Here is an 18,126-nt window from a genome sequence, read left to right as displayed (position 1 = left end):
GGGTAGGTTAGCACCCCAGAATGGCTTGACACGGGTAGGTCGGCACCCCAAAATGGTCGTACCGGGTAGGTCGGGCACCCCAGAATTGCCGGCAGTATGTATGCTATGTGATTATATGGTATGTGGTACGATGAGGGAACTCACTAAGCTTCGTGCTTACAGTTTTCAGTTTTGTTTCGGGTACCTCTTCAGCGAAGGGGAAGGAGCCGGCTCGGTAGCTGCACATCATACACACATCGGATTCTGCATTATGAGATTTCTTGGGATTGTACTCTGACATTGTTCAAAATCAAGGCGATCGACCTATTTATTCTCCACTAAATTTACACTTTGGTGGAGTTACTACCCATTTCACGGTCAGGCACAATAGCAAATCCAACTTCAATTCTAAAATCAATCACAATTTTAAAGGCAACTCCAATTTCAAAACCAACCACAAATGAATTTCTCATCCCAAATGGACAATAACTTCAATCCATTTGATGATATTCCTGACTCGCCAATGAATTTCGAAACCCAAACCCAATTTCCAAGTCAAGAGGAACCCGCAGTCGTCCCCGAAACGGAATCGGAGCTGGAAGATAATCGTTCACAACCAAAAAAAGTGGAAGGGCGGTTCCAAAGCAATGGGCACCGACCGAAGAAAAGGCGTTAGCTCATGCTTGGGTGGATGTTTCCGAAGATCTGTTGAGCGGAAACAACCAAGATTGTCCAACTTTCTTCCAGAAAATCACGCGGCATTTTCTCAACGAGATAAATCTTGGTGATTACCGGAAAAAAGACCAAGTTTGTTCGAAGTGGCGAAATGTCAACAAAGTGGTGACGGAGTTTAACGGTGTGTTTTCGAGAGTGAAATGACAATGACAAAGTGGTCCAAACGACGAAACCATTTTGCCGAAGGCTCTTGAAATGTATCGGAATCAAAAAGGGCGTCATTCAAAAATTACATGTTTGGAACATTGTGAAATTGTCAAAAAAAAATGGCAAGATGTCGGCTCTTCCGAAACTTATATGGGTGGTTTTTCAAAAAGAACCAAAACATCTGAAATGACACATAGTCAATCGTCTGATGCGCATGTCGGGATTGACCTCAATGAAGAGGAGCCTATTGAGGTTCCAAGAGTCACTCGTCCCATGGGAAGAGACCAAGCCAAGCGAAAGGGGAAAGTGGCGGCAACTAGTTCCGACGATATCCATCAACTAATAACAAAAATGGATAATTTGAAGTCGTCGTTGGAGCGATAACTGGAACTTGGACAAGAGAGAAAAAAACTTGTGTCATGTCTATCTTAATGAGACCCACAAACGAGCTATCCGGACGCCAACGGGAAATGGCGATAAAAGCCAAAGAGGAGCTTGCAAAAAAAATATAACATCTAGCTTTCGTTTTTTTAATTTTCATGGTTTCGTTTTTTTACATTTCTAGGTTTGTAATTTAAATTTCTATGTTTTTTTTTGTGTGTTGTATTTTTATTTTATGTTTAATGAAATTTAAGTATTTAATAAAATATGTTTGGAATATTTTTATTTTCTATATTAATTAAAAAAAACTAGCATTACAAGTGTGGCAACCGGTATCATTCAAATGACAAGTTTTGGCTAAATATGACAACTATGATGTGTCATCTACATAAACCATGACAAATGTGTCACCACATTCACATTCGGTAGTCTCATTGTTATCAATATATTAGTACTATAATTTTTAAATATATTAAATAATGTTAATATAATATAAAAATAATAAAATTTAGTAAAAACAGGGGGTATATGAATAGCCTCTGCCTGTGAGTAAATTATGAGTATCGCCTACATAGACCTTGGAACAGCATCGCCGCTTGGAAGCAAACAATTAATTTATTTTAAATTTTGGTTGCAATGGAGAAAATGGGAGACGATGCACCGCCCATCGGCATTGATCTCGGAACAACCTATTCATGTGTCGCCGTTTGGAAGCACGATCGCATCGAAATTCTTCCCAATAATCAAGGTAATCGAACGACACCGTCTTGTGTTGCTTTCGTTGATGCAGCACGTCTCATTGGCGATGGCGCCAAGAACCACGCAGCCATAAACCCTGCTAACACCATATTTGGTAAGCTTCTCTTTCTTTTTCTAGGGTTTATTGAGTGTTGTTATATTACTACGATTAAGAGCAAGGAAAAAGATACATATCTTAAGAAACATATGAATCGTCAACACCGGAGTCTGATACATTTAAGTCCACTGAACTCTGAAGTCTTTGATCCTATTTATAAACTAATCTTTAAAAGCAACGCCACCCGATAGTTCGATTTTAAAGTTCTAGGGTTTTTTGGTTCAATGTCACTGGAAGAGTTTGAACTTTGAAGAAGAACCGTTACTGATATAGCTAATTTTTTACAATTTTGCTATTGGCTTAATTAATTAAAGGGAAAATGACGTGCAGCCCCTATAATGTTTCTAGGGTTGACCCATTTAGGCACTTAACTTATTTTGTGGCTTAATAAGGGATCGAATTATTTGTTACCTAACAATATAGTCCCTTTTACCTATTATAGCCGGTTAACGTTGCCACATAAACCTAGACTAACACGTAAGCGATGACATGGCAAGAAGTTAAATCGTCCAACAACCGCAACGACGTCGTATTGAAGGCGAATCATAAGGAACAAGGATCGACAGTTCTAGCGCCTCCATATAAAATGAAGAGTTCCTTGACCTAAAAGGGCACATCTTCAAACTTCATTACCCCAATCTCGTCTCTAAGTTTACTCCACAATGGCTTCGAGCGGACGTGTAGAACACAGCTGGTCTCCAAATTACCGCCGTCACATGGATGAGAATCAATCGAATGGTGTAACCAACGAAGACATGGCCATCAATCTATTGCAAACCCAGATGGAACTGTCTCTTATACGGGAGGACTTCCAAGACCAGTTGTGTGAGCTCCGTCAGGCAGTTAATCGACACTTAGATGCCCTGAACCTTGAGGTCGATGACGTTCGCGCTGGTCAGATGGATATCTCAAATATGGTTGCTGATCTTAAAAATCATTTCGTTTCTCTGCAAGGAGCATATGTGAAGAAGGTCTTCAAGGACAACAAACGTAAGAAGCTGATGTCTTGTGTTGGGATTTTTGGTGTTGTTTGTGCGTCTGTGGCGACGTATTTGGTGTTTAAGTAAAAAAATCTTGTGTAGGTTGAAGCATTTCACTCCTGGGTTTGTGTTTTGGTGTGTTGCCTATGTTGTTTAGTGTCAATATTAGTAGTAGCTTTTGTGTGGGTTGATGGTATTAGTTTGTGATGTTGGTCTGTAGTTTTGATGGTGGTGTTGCTGGGCTGCTGATTGTCATCGTTTTTTGATGATGTTTTTTGTCGATGATGATCTCTGTAATAGGTTATTGAATAGCAGAAAGCGATGTAAACAAACCCATGGGTGAAATGTGTTTTAATATGTTATTATTAAAAAAAATTGTCTTTCACCTGTATCTGTATGTGTGCATGAAAGAAAGAAACATTTGGGTATTATATATGTTTCATCGACTGGGACGGGACCACAAGACAAAGCAAAACGAATTTAGTTTCTTTATGCGCATAGACAGGGACCACAAATGGTGCAGTTAGGGAAAAGGGACAAAAAATACCTTTGCACACGATGAACCATATCTGCTTGTCTGCAATCATTTTTTGGAAAAAAAAGGAATAAAGTTTTCTAAAGATGGCCTTTTCATGTTGAATGGATTAAGTCACAAGTCCCCTGTTTTTTACAATGACTTAATTACCCTTGCATGAAAAATGGTCAATTTACTTTGTAATGACTTAATTACCACTACATCCAAAATGGCCAATTTACTTTCTAATGACTAAAATGCCCCCCCAACCAAAATGGTCAATTTAATTTCTAATGACTAAAATACCCTCCAACCAAAATGGTCAATTTAATTTCTAATGACTAAAATGCCCCCAAACCAAAATGGTCAATTTAAATAGTAATAACTCAAATACCCCCACATCATAAATGGTCAATTTACTTTGTAATGACTTAATTACCCCTGCATCCAAAATGGCCAATTTACTTTCTAATGACTAAAATGCCCCCCCCCCCCAACCAAAATGGTCAATTTAAATAGTAATAACTCAAATACCCCCACATCATAAATGGTAAATTTAGTTTGTTTTGGCTAAAATGCCCATAATACCCCTAAATATTTGTAGTACACCATAAAAGAACATACACAGATCATTTGTTTACTACAACACACATTCACTACAAATAACAAACAATTACTTAATCCAAGTCCATGGCAGTTGCAACACTGCTACCTTCACCTCCCACATTTTTTGCAAGCTTCAGTTTAATGATTCATTCTGACTTCTTTTGCATTTTAGGTGGTTTAACATGCTTAACTCGAGCAGTGACATTCACCCCTTCATCCCGTCCATTGACTCCCACCATTCGCTCTTCATCTCCAGGCCTATCCAAACCATCAGTAGCATCTACGATTACCTCATCATCCCCTACTCCTGTGGCAACGTTTACAGACTCCTATGTAGGTATAGTTTTTTGTTTCTTTGTTCCATTTTGTTTGGATGTTCCTACACCTTTACTACAAGTAGCCTTGTTGTGTCCTTTCTCCTTGCATATGCTGCAAGAAACTTTCTTCCCTGCCTTGCAGACGGTATGTTTTCCCATCCGTTCAGAAGCATCTCTTCTTCTCTTTATGGATGGCCTTCCTGGCATACGTCTTTTCAATGGAGGCAAAGGGGGTATCAAGTCAGTAGAAGGCCACATATTTTGTCCATTCATCCCATGGATTGACTGTTTGTAAGTATTATGGTATAATGCAGCCAAGAACATTGGATCTACATATGGACCATCAGGTGTCAAATTTAAGTAGCCTAAGGTGGCAACTGAGTGTACGCAGCCATATCCATTAAGTTGCCATAGCCTGCAGCTGCATTCCTTTTTTTCAACATCCACAGTAAACACCTCGTCCATTTTCCTTGCCTCAAACTTCATCCCCCCACATGAAATGACATGCCAATGCCTACATATATAGATGAAAACCGCAAATATCATGAGATGTGAAGAGTAAAGTAGTAATGTAATTGGATAAATGCACAAACCTTTGCTCAGTTTGGAGCATATTCAACCGTATTCTGATATTTGGATAAACAGAATAAATGCACAAACCTTTACTACAAGCCTTCCCGAGAAGCTCAAAGGCGTTTGAACCCTCCAATGATGGAGGTAGTAAAGAAAGAAATTTTAAAGTTGTTGAATGTGGGGATGATCTATCCTATATCGGATAGCAAGTGGGTAAGTCCGGTCCAAGTTGTATCCAAGAAGACAGGTATTATTGTTAAAAAGAATGACCAAGGTGAGTTAGTCTCCACCCGTATGCAAAACGGGTGGCGAGTTTGCATTGATTATAGAAAACTTAATTCCTTAACCCGGAAAGACCATTTCCCACTTCCCTTCATTGATCAAATGTTGGAAAGGCTAGCGGGAAAAACACATTATTGTTGCTTAGATGGGTATTCCGGTTTTCATCAAATACTTGTTGCACCCGAGGACCAAGAAAAAACTACCTTTACATGTCCCTTCGGAACATTTGCATATAGGCGAATGCCTTTTGGACTTTGCAATGCTCCAGCCACTTTTCAGAGGTGCATGGTAAGTATTTTTTCGGAGTATGTTGAGGAAATCATTGAAGTTTTTATGGACGACTTCACAGTTTATGGTAATTCTTTTCAGGAGTGTTTGGGTAGTTTGAAAAAGATTTTGCAAAGATGTATTGAGACCAATCTTGTTTTGAATTATGAAAAGTGTCATTTTATGGTTAACAAAGGTCTCATTCTAGGTCACATTGTGTCTTCTAAGGGTCTAGAAGTAGACAAAGCAAAAATAGATGTCATAAAGTCTTTACCTTATCCCACCTGTGTTCGTGAGGTACGCTCATTTCTTGGTCATGCAGGATTCTATAGAAGATTTATCAAAGATTTCTCCAAGATATCGCGTCCCACGTGTGAACTCCTACAAAAAGATGCAGAATTCAAATTTTCAAAAGAATGCAAGCAAGCTTTTGATCAGTTGAAAGAGTTGTTGATAACAGCACCAATACTTCAATCACCGGATTGGATTATGCCTTTTGAAATCATGTGCGATGCCAGTAATCATGCAGTTGGTGCAGTGTTAGGGCAAAGAAAAGATAGAGTTCCTAATGTCATTTACTATGCCTCAAAAATACTTGACAATGCACAAACCAACTATTCAACAACTGAGAAAGAATTACTGTCTATTGTTGTTGCTTTGGATAAATTTCGTCAATATCTGCTGGGTACTAAAGTCATTGTTTATTCTGATCATGCAGCTATCAGGTATCTACTTGCAAAGAAGGATTCAAAACCTAGACTCATTCGATGGGTGCTACTCTTACAGGAGTTTGACATTGAAATCAAAGACAAGAGTGGAAAGTCAAACCTTGTAGCTGATCATCTTAGCAGGATTGTTTCTCCTTATGACCCGACTCCCATTCATGATGCATTTCCCGATGAGAACCTATTTTCAGCAAAAGTTGTCCCATGGTATGCCGATATTGTGAACTACATTGTCACAAATCAATTTCCATCAGATATGACTCGATGGCAAAAAGACAAGATCAAGAAAAAAGCCAAGAGGTATGTATGGGATGAGCCATACTTGTGGAAATATGGTGCTGACCAAATGATCAGACGATGTGTGGATCAACAAGAGGTATCTTCTATCTTAGCATTTTGTCACTCATATGCTTGTGGAGGGCATTTTGGTCCTCAACGAACTGCGAGAAAAGTGTTAGAGAGTGGATTTTACTGGCCAAGTGTTTTCCACGACTCTTATGTCTATTGTGCAAGCTGTGATAAATGCCAAAAAATAGGCTCTTTAAGCTCAAAGAATCAAATGCCCCTCAATCCCATATTAGTTTGTGAAATTTTCGATGTATGGGGCATTGATTTTATGGGACCTTTTCCATCATCTTCAGGTTTTATTTACATTCTTTTGGCTGTAGATTATGTTTCCAAGTGGGTGGAAGCAAAAGCTACCCGTACTAACGATTCAAAAGTTGTGATAGATTTCTTGAAGGCTAACATTTTTTCCAGATTTGGTGTTCCAAAGGCCTTAATCAGTGATCGTGGTACACATTTTTGCAATCGTATGCTCGTGAGTGTTTTGAAGAAATATGGTGTCACTCATAAAGTTTCCACAGCATACCACCCACAAACAAATGGACAAGCCGAGGTAAGCAATCGACAAATCAAGGGCATTTTGGAGAAAACCGTGAATACAACAAGGAAATATTGGAGTACACGCCTTGATGATGCTTTGTGGGCATACCGCACTGCATACAAAACTCCAATTGGAATGTCTCCATACCGCATTGTTTTTGGAAAGTCGTGTCGATTACCCGTTGAGTTGGAGCATAGAGCCTATTGGGCAATCAAGCAGTTTAACATGGATCTAAGTGAATCAGGAAAGAAGAGGAAGCTGGACATACAAGAACTTGAAGAAATCCGCAATGAAGCTTATGAGAATGAGGTGCTTTACAAGGAAAAGACCAAAGCATACCATGACAAGATGATAACACGCAAGGTATTTCAAAAAGGTCAAAAGGTACTACTTTACCATTCGCGTTTTAAATTGTTTCCTGGTAAATTAAGGTCCCGTTGGGTGGGACCATTTGTTGTCACTAATGTTTTTGAACATGGTGCAATAGAAATTACAAGTGAGAAAATCGGGAAGATTTTCAAGGTAAATGGTCGCCGATTGAAGCCTTATTATGAAGTATTTCAAGTCAAGAATGAAGAGGTGGAGGAAGTAATGGATCCAAAATACCAAGATTAAATAATAATTGGGGTCCAAGTCGAGCCGACGACGTTAAAAAAGGGCGGCTAACCGGGAGGCAACCCGGGGGTATTTTTGTCAATTCTTATTTTGAATTTTCTTTGTGTAAAAAAAAATGGTCAAATACACGCGGACCGCGTGTACTCAAGAAGGTGTCTGCGTGAATAAACAAATGGCCCGCGTGTTGGCATAAGAAACGTCCGCATCCAAAAACCCGATAACATAAAGTTTCACTCAAATTCACGCGGACCGCGTGTACTCGAGAAGGCGTCCGCGTGAATAAACCAAACGGTCCGCGTGTGTATCCGGGAGGTGTCCGCGTCCGTAAACCAGAATAACAGAATGTTTCAGTCTAATTCACGCGGACCGCGTGTACTCGAGAAGGCGTCCGCGTGAATAAACCAAACGGTCCGCGTGTGTATCCGGGAGGTGTCCGCGTCCGTAAACCAGAAGAACAGAATGTTTCAGTCTAATTCACGCGGACCGCGTGTAGTCGGGAAGTTGTCCGCGTGTTTATAAAAACAGACCGTTTGTGATCTTGTATCGCACACACGCGGACCGCGTGTACTCGCAGTACCGTCCGCGTGAGGTGTTGACCAGAGTTGACTCGGGTGTTGACCAATCTTGACCGCAAATTAAACCCTTTTGTGCAAAAGCCGGCCCTTCTCCTTCCCATTCCTTCTTCTTCATTCTCTCAAACCTCCATTAGAGAACACCCACCTCCACCACTAAAACTCGTTTTCCCGTCAAACCGTCGGTCGGAATTTCACGAGACCACCGCCATTCTTCTCCAAATTTCGAGCTCTACAAACCCCACTAAAAAACTGATCCGATCTGTTGCTGTAGCTCGGGGCGCCACCACCTACAAACCGCCACTTCCCGGGTCTTTTCCGGCCAACTCTGGCCACTTCTCAAAATTCCGACACCACCATTGTACTCCTCTTGGACAAGGCTACAAACCCCACCAAGAATATCTCCCAAAGCTCGCCGGAAAATTTCGCCGGAATTTCAAGCCATTGCCGGATTTATCGGGTTTTCGAGGTAAAAAGCTTCTCACGGGATATTGGATAAAGCGTTAAGCTTGGGGTGGAGAGTTGCAAGGATTTCAAATACCGATTTTACGCGCGCAAATTTTGAACTTTCAACAAAAACGGGTACTTTCTTTCCTTTATTTTAATTGATCAATATGCATGTCTTTGAACCACAATTCATATGTTATTGCCTCAAATGAGTCTAGGAACTGTTTCTTGCTTTGATTGTTGAAATTGATTTAGAAGTCCATAGGGAGTCGATTGGTGATTTTGATTGGATTATCATTTGTGGAAAATTGTGGTTCGTATAGTTGTTATTTTTCGTGCAGGTTTTTAATGTCTACATCTAGGAAGCGTCCGGCTGCTGCCCGAGGAAAAGCCCCGGCTACAAGCGATGACCCCGATATCCCAAGACTTCGGGATGCCAAGGCATCCGATAACTACACAAAGAGCTTGACTAGGAAGGTTGCATCAACCAAATTCGTGTGCAGACCCACGCTCATATCGTTAGGGGTTCTTGAAGGGGTCACCCAACTGTTCCGTAACATTGGGTGGGAAAACCTTCTAAACCTCATGGCACACACTTACGAGCTCCCCACTAGAGAGTTTCTTGCAGATAGTGGGTATGATAGCGAAAAGAAGAAAGCCGCATTTCAACTTCTAGGGAACCGACGGTACATCGATTTTGCAACAATAAATGACATCTTGGGTTTGCCTTCTGCAAACACATCCACAGTTTTCGATGTCCTACCTGCTGAGTTTAATCACGAGACATTTTGGACGGAGATCACTGGGGGTATCTTTTCATGTGCTGGTCGGGACAAAGCAACCTCTATCATCCACCCATGCCTACGCATCGCCCATCGCATCTTGGTGTGTACAGTTTTCGCCCGCAAAGAAGCAGGCCAAGTCACCAAAAATGAACTCTTCTTCCTTTGGTGTATGACGAGGCGTGACAGGCCACCAATCCCGGACTTCGCTTCATTCTTTTCCACAAATGCGCACACATGAGGTCCAAAAAGTCCGGAGATATTTGCATAGGCGGATTTGTCACACTTATAGCTCGCCGTCTTGACATCGAGCTCCCTGACGAATACCAGCCTGTTGACAACAAAAATCTTTTGGATGAACGCGCTCTAATAAACATGCACCACATACGTCGCAGGGACAGGAGCAGCTTCACATGGTTTTGTCCTCAAGGGGTCGGGTATCTCATTCTTCCCGACCCTCGAGTCGCCAATTTCACCGTCCACGATCGTAATCAGTGGAGACTTACGAGGACCATCACTCAGTCAATCAATGAAGATGTGCTCCAGGGACAAGACGAGGATGAAATGCATATGGATGAAGAGACCGGCGATGAACACGCCCATGGTGCACAGCACCACCAGCCACAAGCTCCTCCAGGGTACTACCAGCTTCCCCCCAATTTTGCTGAACGGTTCGAGACTCTTTGCGTCTCCAACCAAATCATGTCTCAGCAAATGCATCATATGTGGGGGTGGCATCAATCCCAAAACCATTTTGAAAACATCCCAATGCCACCTCCATATCCATACCCTCCACCCACCCATCCTTATCCACCTCCACCTTACCCTTACCCCTACCCCCAATACCCGTATCCTCCTCCAGATCCCCCGGTTTAGGTACTTTCGCCTCGCCCCAAGCATTGAGGACAATGCTCATTTCTAAGCTTGGGTTGGGGTATTTCCTTTTTACTTTTAACTTTTTATGCATTTTTTTTATAGGTTACATAACATTTTAGTTTTTCAACTAATTTGCTTTAAAAAAAAAAAATTATTATTTTCTTCTTTTCCACTTTTTATTTGCATAACATTTAGCTTAGGGCATTAGCATTCATGCATTTTTGTTGTCTATTTATTCTCACCTCCTTGGATGCCATGGAACAGGTTCAAAGTTATTGTATCATTATTGGTCCAGGATCTTGTTGCTATCTCACCCATCGAACCGGGACCACTAGCTGCAGTTTGGGATTTCATACTTGGGATCAGATGCTGGTAGCTTAACGGGGTAAGTGATCATGGCCAGGTAGTTTTATGAAGAATTATGCATACAATACTAACAACTGTAGGATATACTATAGCAATGGATGTTCTTAGCCTTGCGGTCACTACCGCTGAGAGGATCACATTTGATCATGTTTGAACTGTTAGGATGAAGCACTGGTGCTTGTCCCCGAGTAGAATCCATATCCGGTCTCTTTACATCACCATATCTTTTTGCGATTTTCTTAGGATTTTAGAGAGTCTTTTAGTCCGCATATGGACATTTTCATTACTTTTGAAAAAATTGCAAGTTTGAAAAGGAGCTTACATTACATGCTCCACACATGGTCATTTTCACACTTAGACCATTCGGATCATATTACTACCCTTTCGGTTCCACTTACACGCTTTTGGAAACCGAATTTTTAGTCAAAGGGTTTAGTTGTTAAAAAAAAATTTCAATTGTTAATACATTACCTTCAATCGATATAAATATATATATATATATATATATATATATATATATATATATATATATATATATATATATATATATATATATATATATATAATAGCATGCGAACTTCCAGCTACAATTATCCTAAATAGGTGACCAGTTCAATTATTGAACAAATTTTCCAACATTTTGGTCACCCGACGTTTGATATTCATTTGTATAGGTTTGTCTTATTGTATATAGATCGAGTTGTTTCTTTTCGCAAATTGGTGATGATAGAGAGACTGTCGAGTCGGATACTACAGGAGGTTTGGGCCAACACTAAGTGAACCGATTCCTACAACGGTGCCCGAGCGATTAAACCCAAATTACACATGAGAGTGGCCGAAAGACGTGAGATCAGAGTGTACACTGAAAAGAAGAGCTCCACACGAGCCCATCCAGTTGCTTTCTCCCTACCACAGATGTTATTCATTATATGCATGTTCCATTGAGGCTGCGACTGACCATCCCTCCTTACTCACTTAGAGGAGTTGTCCTGGCTGTGGTTTATGGTCCCATTGTCATCGGATGAAAAAGTTGTGAGATAGCAGCAAAATCAATTCTGATCATGTTAACTAACGATGAACAGGTTCCATGGTTCTATCCATTCTTTTTATTTTTAGGGTCGTTCGTCCCAAGTTCATTTTAGTCTTGTCTTACTTGAGGACAAGTAAGGTTCAAGCTTGGGGTGATTTGATAGTTCATTTTTATTACTTCTTTTTATAGTTTATTTTAGTTTATTTCATTCATATTGTAGTTAATTCTCATGCATATTTTCCCTTTTTGTTATTTTATGACTATTTCGGGTATTTTCTAGTTTCGTGAGCTTAATTGCAGATTTTAAGGAGACTAGCGGAACGGGATTTTCGGGCTTGAAAGCTAATGGAAATGATGCATGGAGGGAACTTGCTTAACAATTGAAGGCTTTGGAATAACATAAATGGGCTACCAAGAGTTGTGCAAGTGGGCTGGAGCATAAACTAGAAGATTGGGTTGGTTTGTAATTTTAAAAGGCCCAAACTATACCATCAGCTAGACCCACGCGGTCCGCGTTAGACCATACGCGGTCCGCGTGAATTGTGCTGGACAGATTTCGGGTTTTGACTTGTTGACTCTATTATTGGATGAGTTGTGGGAATATTTTGGCAACTTTAACAGCCGAGTTTGAGGCTCCTTTTGGTGATAAAGGGAGGCATGACACCTTGTCTATGAATAGAAATAACAACACCTTTTTGCTTTTGGGATATATAAAAGGATTGGCTTGGAAGAAGAATAGACACAACTTACACAACCAACAAATAGTCTCTACACTTTGGGAGCTCTTGGAAGAAGAAGAAGAACACTTTACTACTTTTTGATTTCATCTTTGTAAGTCAAATTGAATTTCATTTAATTATGTGTGGCTAGTTTCTAAATCATTTCCGATTCTGAATTCTTAGTATGTGTTGTTAGTTTTTAATTTGAACTTGATTTATGTTTAAATCTAGTAATCTTTGATTTGATCTTAATCATATGTTTGATTTGTTTTCTTTTTCACTTGATCAATGAATTAAAATTCTTATCAATCTAGTTAATCAAATTATAAAATTCGTATATGTTTTATGAATTGATGTTAGTAATACACACTTAATTGATTGTAAATAAATCAAAATAAGTTTAATCAAAGATTAAATGTTCATATTCCCAAGTTTAAGAGGAAAGTTGAACATTGTTGGTGATTGTTGCAAGATCTTAAAGTCATTTAATGGTTTAATGAAAGAGCTTATTTAAGTTAAACCAATTAAATGAAGTTTTATTTGAAGAACATGTTTTGAATAAAACACTTTTGTCAACTTGGATACTAGAGCTTATTAGTATCTAAATTACCAACCTAGATTGTACATGATCATAGTTCGATTATATCTTTCAACATAATACATATATAAGAATCAGAATCGGAAATGTATTTCTTTTTACTGAATTTTACTATCAATCTTGTTTATTTATGAGGTTTAATTCTATTTCAAACACAATCCCCCACTTTAATACCATTTGTATTATGTGTGAGAATTTGGCAAGATAAGAAGTCCCGTGTTCCTGTGGACCGACCCTGCTTACTCTATACTATTTTTAGTATATGAAAGAGTAGTGATTTGAACTCTATATTAATATTATTATACTCTTTATTTTGTGGGTTTGACACGCCTAACACTTTGCATCACATATATACGAATGTCCTCTAACATGCTTATAATTGGTTTCTTCCGGGCATCTAAAATCACACTATTAAAACTCTCTGAAAAACCATTCTCTACTGACTCACAAGAATTATGAACTCTGAAAAAAGCCAAAGACCAAGTCTTTGGATCTCTATCCATAAGATGCACAACTGCTTCCGGATTTAATTTTCCAATCTCTTTCATAACTTCATTAAATTGTGCTTCAGTTGTTGCCTTGCTCGCTTTCCAAAACAGATTTTCAAACTTGGATCCACTAAATCTCTTTCTAAAATTAGCATAGATATGTCTAGCACACTGCCTATGTTCAGCTGCTGGAAATACTTCCTTTACTGCCTCAATCAAACCCTATATAAGTCACATTAATGTTTGAGAATCGAATACCAATAACTAAGTTTAGAACATGCAGTAGTTTTGAAGCATACCTTGTGTTGATCTGAAATCAGAACCAAACCATTACCATAATTCCAACATTGCAAATCTTCTGAAAGAGTTTCTAAGAACCATTTCCAATTCTCTTTGTTTTTCACAGAAACAACTGCCCAAGCAATGGGGAATATTCCATTGTTAGCATCTCTACCCACAACACAAAGCAACTCCCCTTGACAAAAAAAGTTTTCAGAAAACAACCATCCAGGTTAATGATCCTCCTACATCCTCCCCTCCATCCCTCTTTTACTGAAGCAAAACATATGTATATTTTGCTGAAATAATTCTTACCATCAGGCATTAAATCAACACAAATTTTGACTGTGGATCCAGGATTTGATCTTCTAATCTCCTCACCATATGACCATAATCTTGCATAATTCTCAGCTATTGTCCCTTCAACTAGAGTCAATGCATACCTCTTGGCTCTCCTACATTGACTCATACTCACATTAATCCCAAAATCGGGTTTTACCTCCTCTCTAAGCATTCGGACGCTCATCTTTTGATTGTTATAAAATTGGTGCTTAAAGTGGTTCCCTATCCATTTGTAAGTCACAATTGATCCGAATTTGAAATTCTTTTCACAATTATGCTCACCGATAAGAGATTTTATCTAGAAAGACTTATCTTCACTCATCCAAGAACCCCAAAGCCTAAAAGTACATTTCCCATCACAACATTTGACAAGTAATCGTCTAGTATCATTCTTAACAAAACATAATTGATAACCATTCGTGTCAGCATAGTTACAAAGCATGTGTTTCAATTGCTTAGGACTCTCAAACCTCATACCTAAAACAGGTTCCTGCTCCTTCCAATTGAGCTTATCATTGAAAATGTTTGGCAATTCGGGATAAACATCTTCATTGTCACCCATGTCTTCTTCGAAAAACTCACCTGCACCTGCTTTGTCACCCATCTTTTCCTTAGGACTCTCATTACCCTTTATAAAAAAATGAGGCTTCTGCTGGTCATCCTCATCGCCATCGACATCCTCATCCTCGTCGTCATCATCATTGCCATTGTCTTCCTCATCGTTTGTGTCACCCACATCTCGATGCCCTGGTGCAACTTCCTTAACCAGTCCTGCACCATCAAGTACTTCTTCCTCAACGTTACCAACAAACTCGTCTTTGTGTTCATCCAACCATTCCTGTATGTTACTATTCCCAAAATGGTCTACATACATAGGGAGTATAACACCACATTCATATGCAATTGCTATGAAGTATTAATAATCGGAGTCATTGCAAATTAGAGTCAAACCTTTTGGAAAATCAATATCAGGTTGGCAGTAATAGAGCTTCTCACACTTTTCCCCAGTGAACCTTTCGATGAACGCAACACACCCATCCTTGTCCATTCCTGCGAAATCGATGTCCGAAAACCTCTGACTAATTCCACCGGTGTAGCGTATGGGGTTTCTGGCGAACATTCCTTGGAAGTGGACATCTACTTGTAAGAATACAGGTTCCATGCTTGAGGATTCAGAAGCAGCTCACAAAAAAGGGTTTACGGATGAAGTGTTGAATAGTGGATGTAAAAGGCTCTTTTAGAAAGCAACATTAAGAAGGAGGCGACTAATTAATGACATGGCATTAGACGAAAGTTACAGTCAGCATCTGACGCGGTCTTATTAGAAGGAGGTGGACTTAAAATGACCGGCTAACCCCTTCAAAATTTAAATAAGGACTTAATCGACCCGACAAAGACTAATTCGATCCCTTATTAAGCCACAAAATAAGTGACTAAATGGGTCAACCCTAGAAACATTATAGGGCCTGCACGTCATTTTCCCTTAATTAAATATACATGCATGTCGAACTTCAGATGCTAAGAGGTTGATCGGAAGGAGGTTCAGTCATTCCAAAGTGCAGGATGACATGAAATTATGGCCTTTTAAGGTCATAGAAGGTCCTGCCGACACACCAAAGATTTCTGTCTCCTACGAAGGTGAAACAAAGGAATTTTTTGCTGAAGAAATATCATCAATGGTTCTTAGGAAGATGAAAGAAACCGCTGAAGAATACACTGGAAAACCCGTGAAAAATGCTGTCATTACTGTTCCAGCTTACTTCAACGAATCACAACGTCAAGCAACAAAGGATGCTGGTGCTATTGCCGGACTCAACATCATTAGCATGATCAACGACCCTACTGCAGCTGCAATTGCTTATGGTCTAAACATCAATAAGTCTTTGATCAAAATAAAAAAGAAAAAGAAAAATGTGCTAGTCTTCGACTTGGGTGGTGGCACTTTTGATGTCTCTATATTGACAATTGTGGAAGGAGCTCATAGCATTAAGGTGAAAGCCGTTTCTGGTGAGGCTCATTTGGGAGGCGAGGATTTTGATAACCACATGGTGGATCACTGTGTTCGAGAATTCAAAAGGAAATGGGAAAAAGACTTGACACGTAACAAAAAAGCATTAGGGAGACTTAGATGTGCTTGTGAGAAAGCAAAAAGGATTCTCTCATGCGATACTCAGACTTCGATCGAACTAGATTGCTTGCATGGGGGGATTGATTTATGTATGAAGTTTAGTCAGGCTAAATTTGAAGAGCTCAACATGGGTTATTTTGATCGCTGCATGGAGACTGTAGAGGCATGTTTACGTGATACAAAGATGAAGAAATCCAGTGTACACGAGGTGATGCTTGTTGGTGGGTCAACCAGAATACCAAAGATCCAGTTAATGTTGCAGAAACTATTCTACGGGAAGGAGTTATGCAAGAGCCTAAACCCGGATGAGGCTGTCGCATATGGTGCAGCGGTTATGGCTGCAAAGTTAAACCCTAACAGTGATAAAATTAGGTTTGGAGATTTGGTGTTATTGGATGTCACTCCTTTGTCCCTTGGTATACAATTAATGGGAGAAATATTTGACGTGGTGATCCCACGTAACACTACAATACCTAGGAAGAAATCTAGAATTTATCGAACAGCCTTTGAAAACCAAACTTCCATTGATATCAGGGTCTATCAAGGTGAAAGAGCCAGATCTACAGATAACCATTTGTTGGGGATGTTCACAGTTTCTGGAATACCACCGGTTCGAAAAAGACATGTACAAGTCAAGGTGTGCTTTGAAATTGATGCCAACGGTATCCTCACAGTCAAAGCCAAGATATTAGCAACTCGTCAGAACAATAAACTCACGATTACCAATGAAAAAGGTAGACTCTGTAAGGAAGAGATTGAGAAGATGGTAAAAGATGCTGACAAGTACAAGCACGAGGACCGAGAATTCAAGAAGAAAGCTGATGCACTCAATGCTTTACATTATTATAATAAACAACTCAAATATATACCTTCTTCCTCCTCCAATAACAGCAGTTTTTAACGTTTTATGGAACTGTTTGCTTCATCCTTACCTCATGCTTACACATAAGACTTCAAAGGTGGGTTTGCTTTGTTTATTCTTTAACTTATACGGCCTCACATGTTTCCTCCACACACCACCACCTCAATTATCCAACGTCGTTTCCCTTTACTTCCACCTCCTGCTTCGTTTTGCGGCCCCATATCGCCGCCTCATGTTTCCTTTTATCTCTACCCTTTTTCTTAGAAAGTAATTCCTTCTAAACACTGTCTCCTGATTTCTCTCTTGACGACACCTATTCTTTGGTTTGATGCGCCCAAAAGCACCTAAATCAACAATTTGACGTCCATCTTCATTCAAAATTGCAATTAAGGCTTATCAGCAAGCTACTTGCAACCTGCCTCATTTGATGGTTTGTAATCAACCATTTGTTGTTTGGTTTATCCTAATATTCTCTGATGAGCATCAATGGAATTACAATTTTTTGGGTTTCGATTGGCCCTCCTGATGTTTTTAATCTGATTTTGGTTCCACTTTTCGTTTTAGGAAGATTACGAGAGAGTTAGTGCTCCAAAAAAAATGATGAGGTAATCTAACAGGAAAGTTTTTTGTAATCGAAGCTGAAGGAAACGGAGCATGAGATTGCTGACAAGACCAATTGGATCTTCTAAGGTGGTCTTTCTTTTCATAAATTTGTGTTAAACGGTAACGTGCAACTTCTCAAAACCGAACCAATCCAAAAGTTAAACCAAGAAC

The 18,126-nt window shown here is 39.6% G+C and overlaps 1 protein-coding gene across 1 annotated transcript; it reads left to right on the top strand.

The window, feature by feature from the left end:
• Positions 1-1,878: 1,878 nt before the first annotated feature.
• LOC145104946 (heat shock 70 kDa protein 1-like) lies at positions 1,879-17,391 on the top strand. The gene is made up of 2 exons (XM_079042105.1): positions 1,879-2,095; positions 15,878-17,391. Exons 1-2 carry the CDS (start codon positions 1,879-1,881, stop codon positions 17,389-17,391), a joined length of 1,731 nt encoding a protein of 576 aa, XP_078898231.1.
• Positions 17,392-18,126: the final 735 nt, after the last annotated feature.

The sequence above is a fragment of the Lactuca virosa genome, chromosome 4 (genome assembly GCF_052849685.1).
Source record: "Lactuca virosa cultivar CGN04683 chromosome 4, Lactuca_virosa_CGN04683_v6, whole genome shotgun sequence".
In the NCBI taxonomy this organism is placed as follows: Eukaryota; Viridiplantae; Streptophyta; class Magnoliopsida; order Asterales; family Asteraceae; genus Lactuca; species Lactuca virosa.
This window is presented reverse-complemented; position numbering and strand designations above follow the sequence as displayed.

What these genes read in the sequence shown, in the direction of transcription:
- LOC145104946 (XM_079042105.1), top strand. Translation starts at nt 1,879, where the DNA reads ATGGAGAAAATGGGAGACGATGCACCGCCCATCGGCATTGATCTCGGA. An exon ending in CCCTGCTAACACCATATTTG is followed by an intron (nt 2,096 to 15,877) that starts GTAAGCTTCTCT and finishes GTCGAACTTCAG; the next exon opens with ATGCTAAGAGGTTGATCGGA.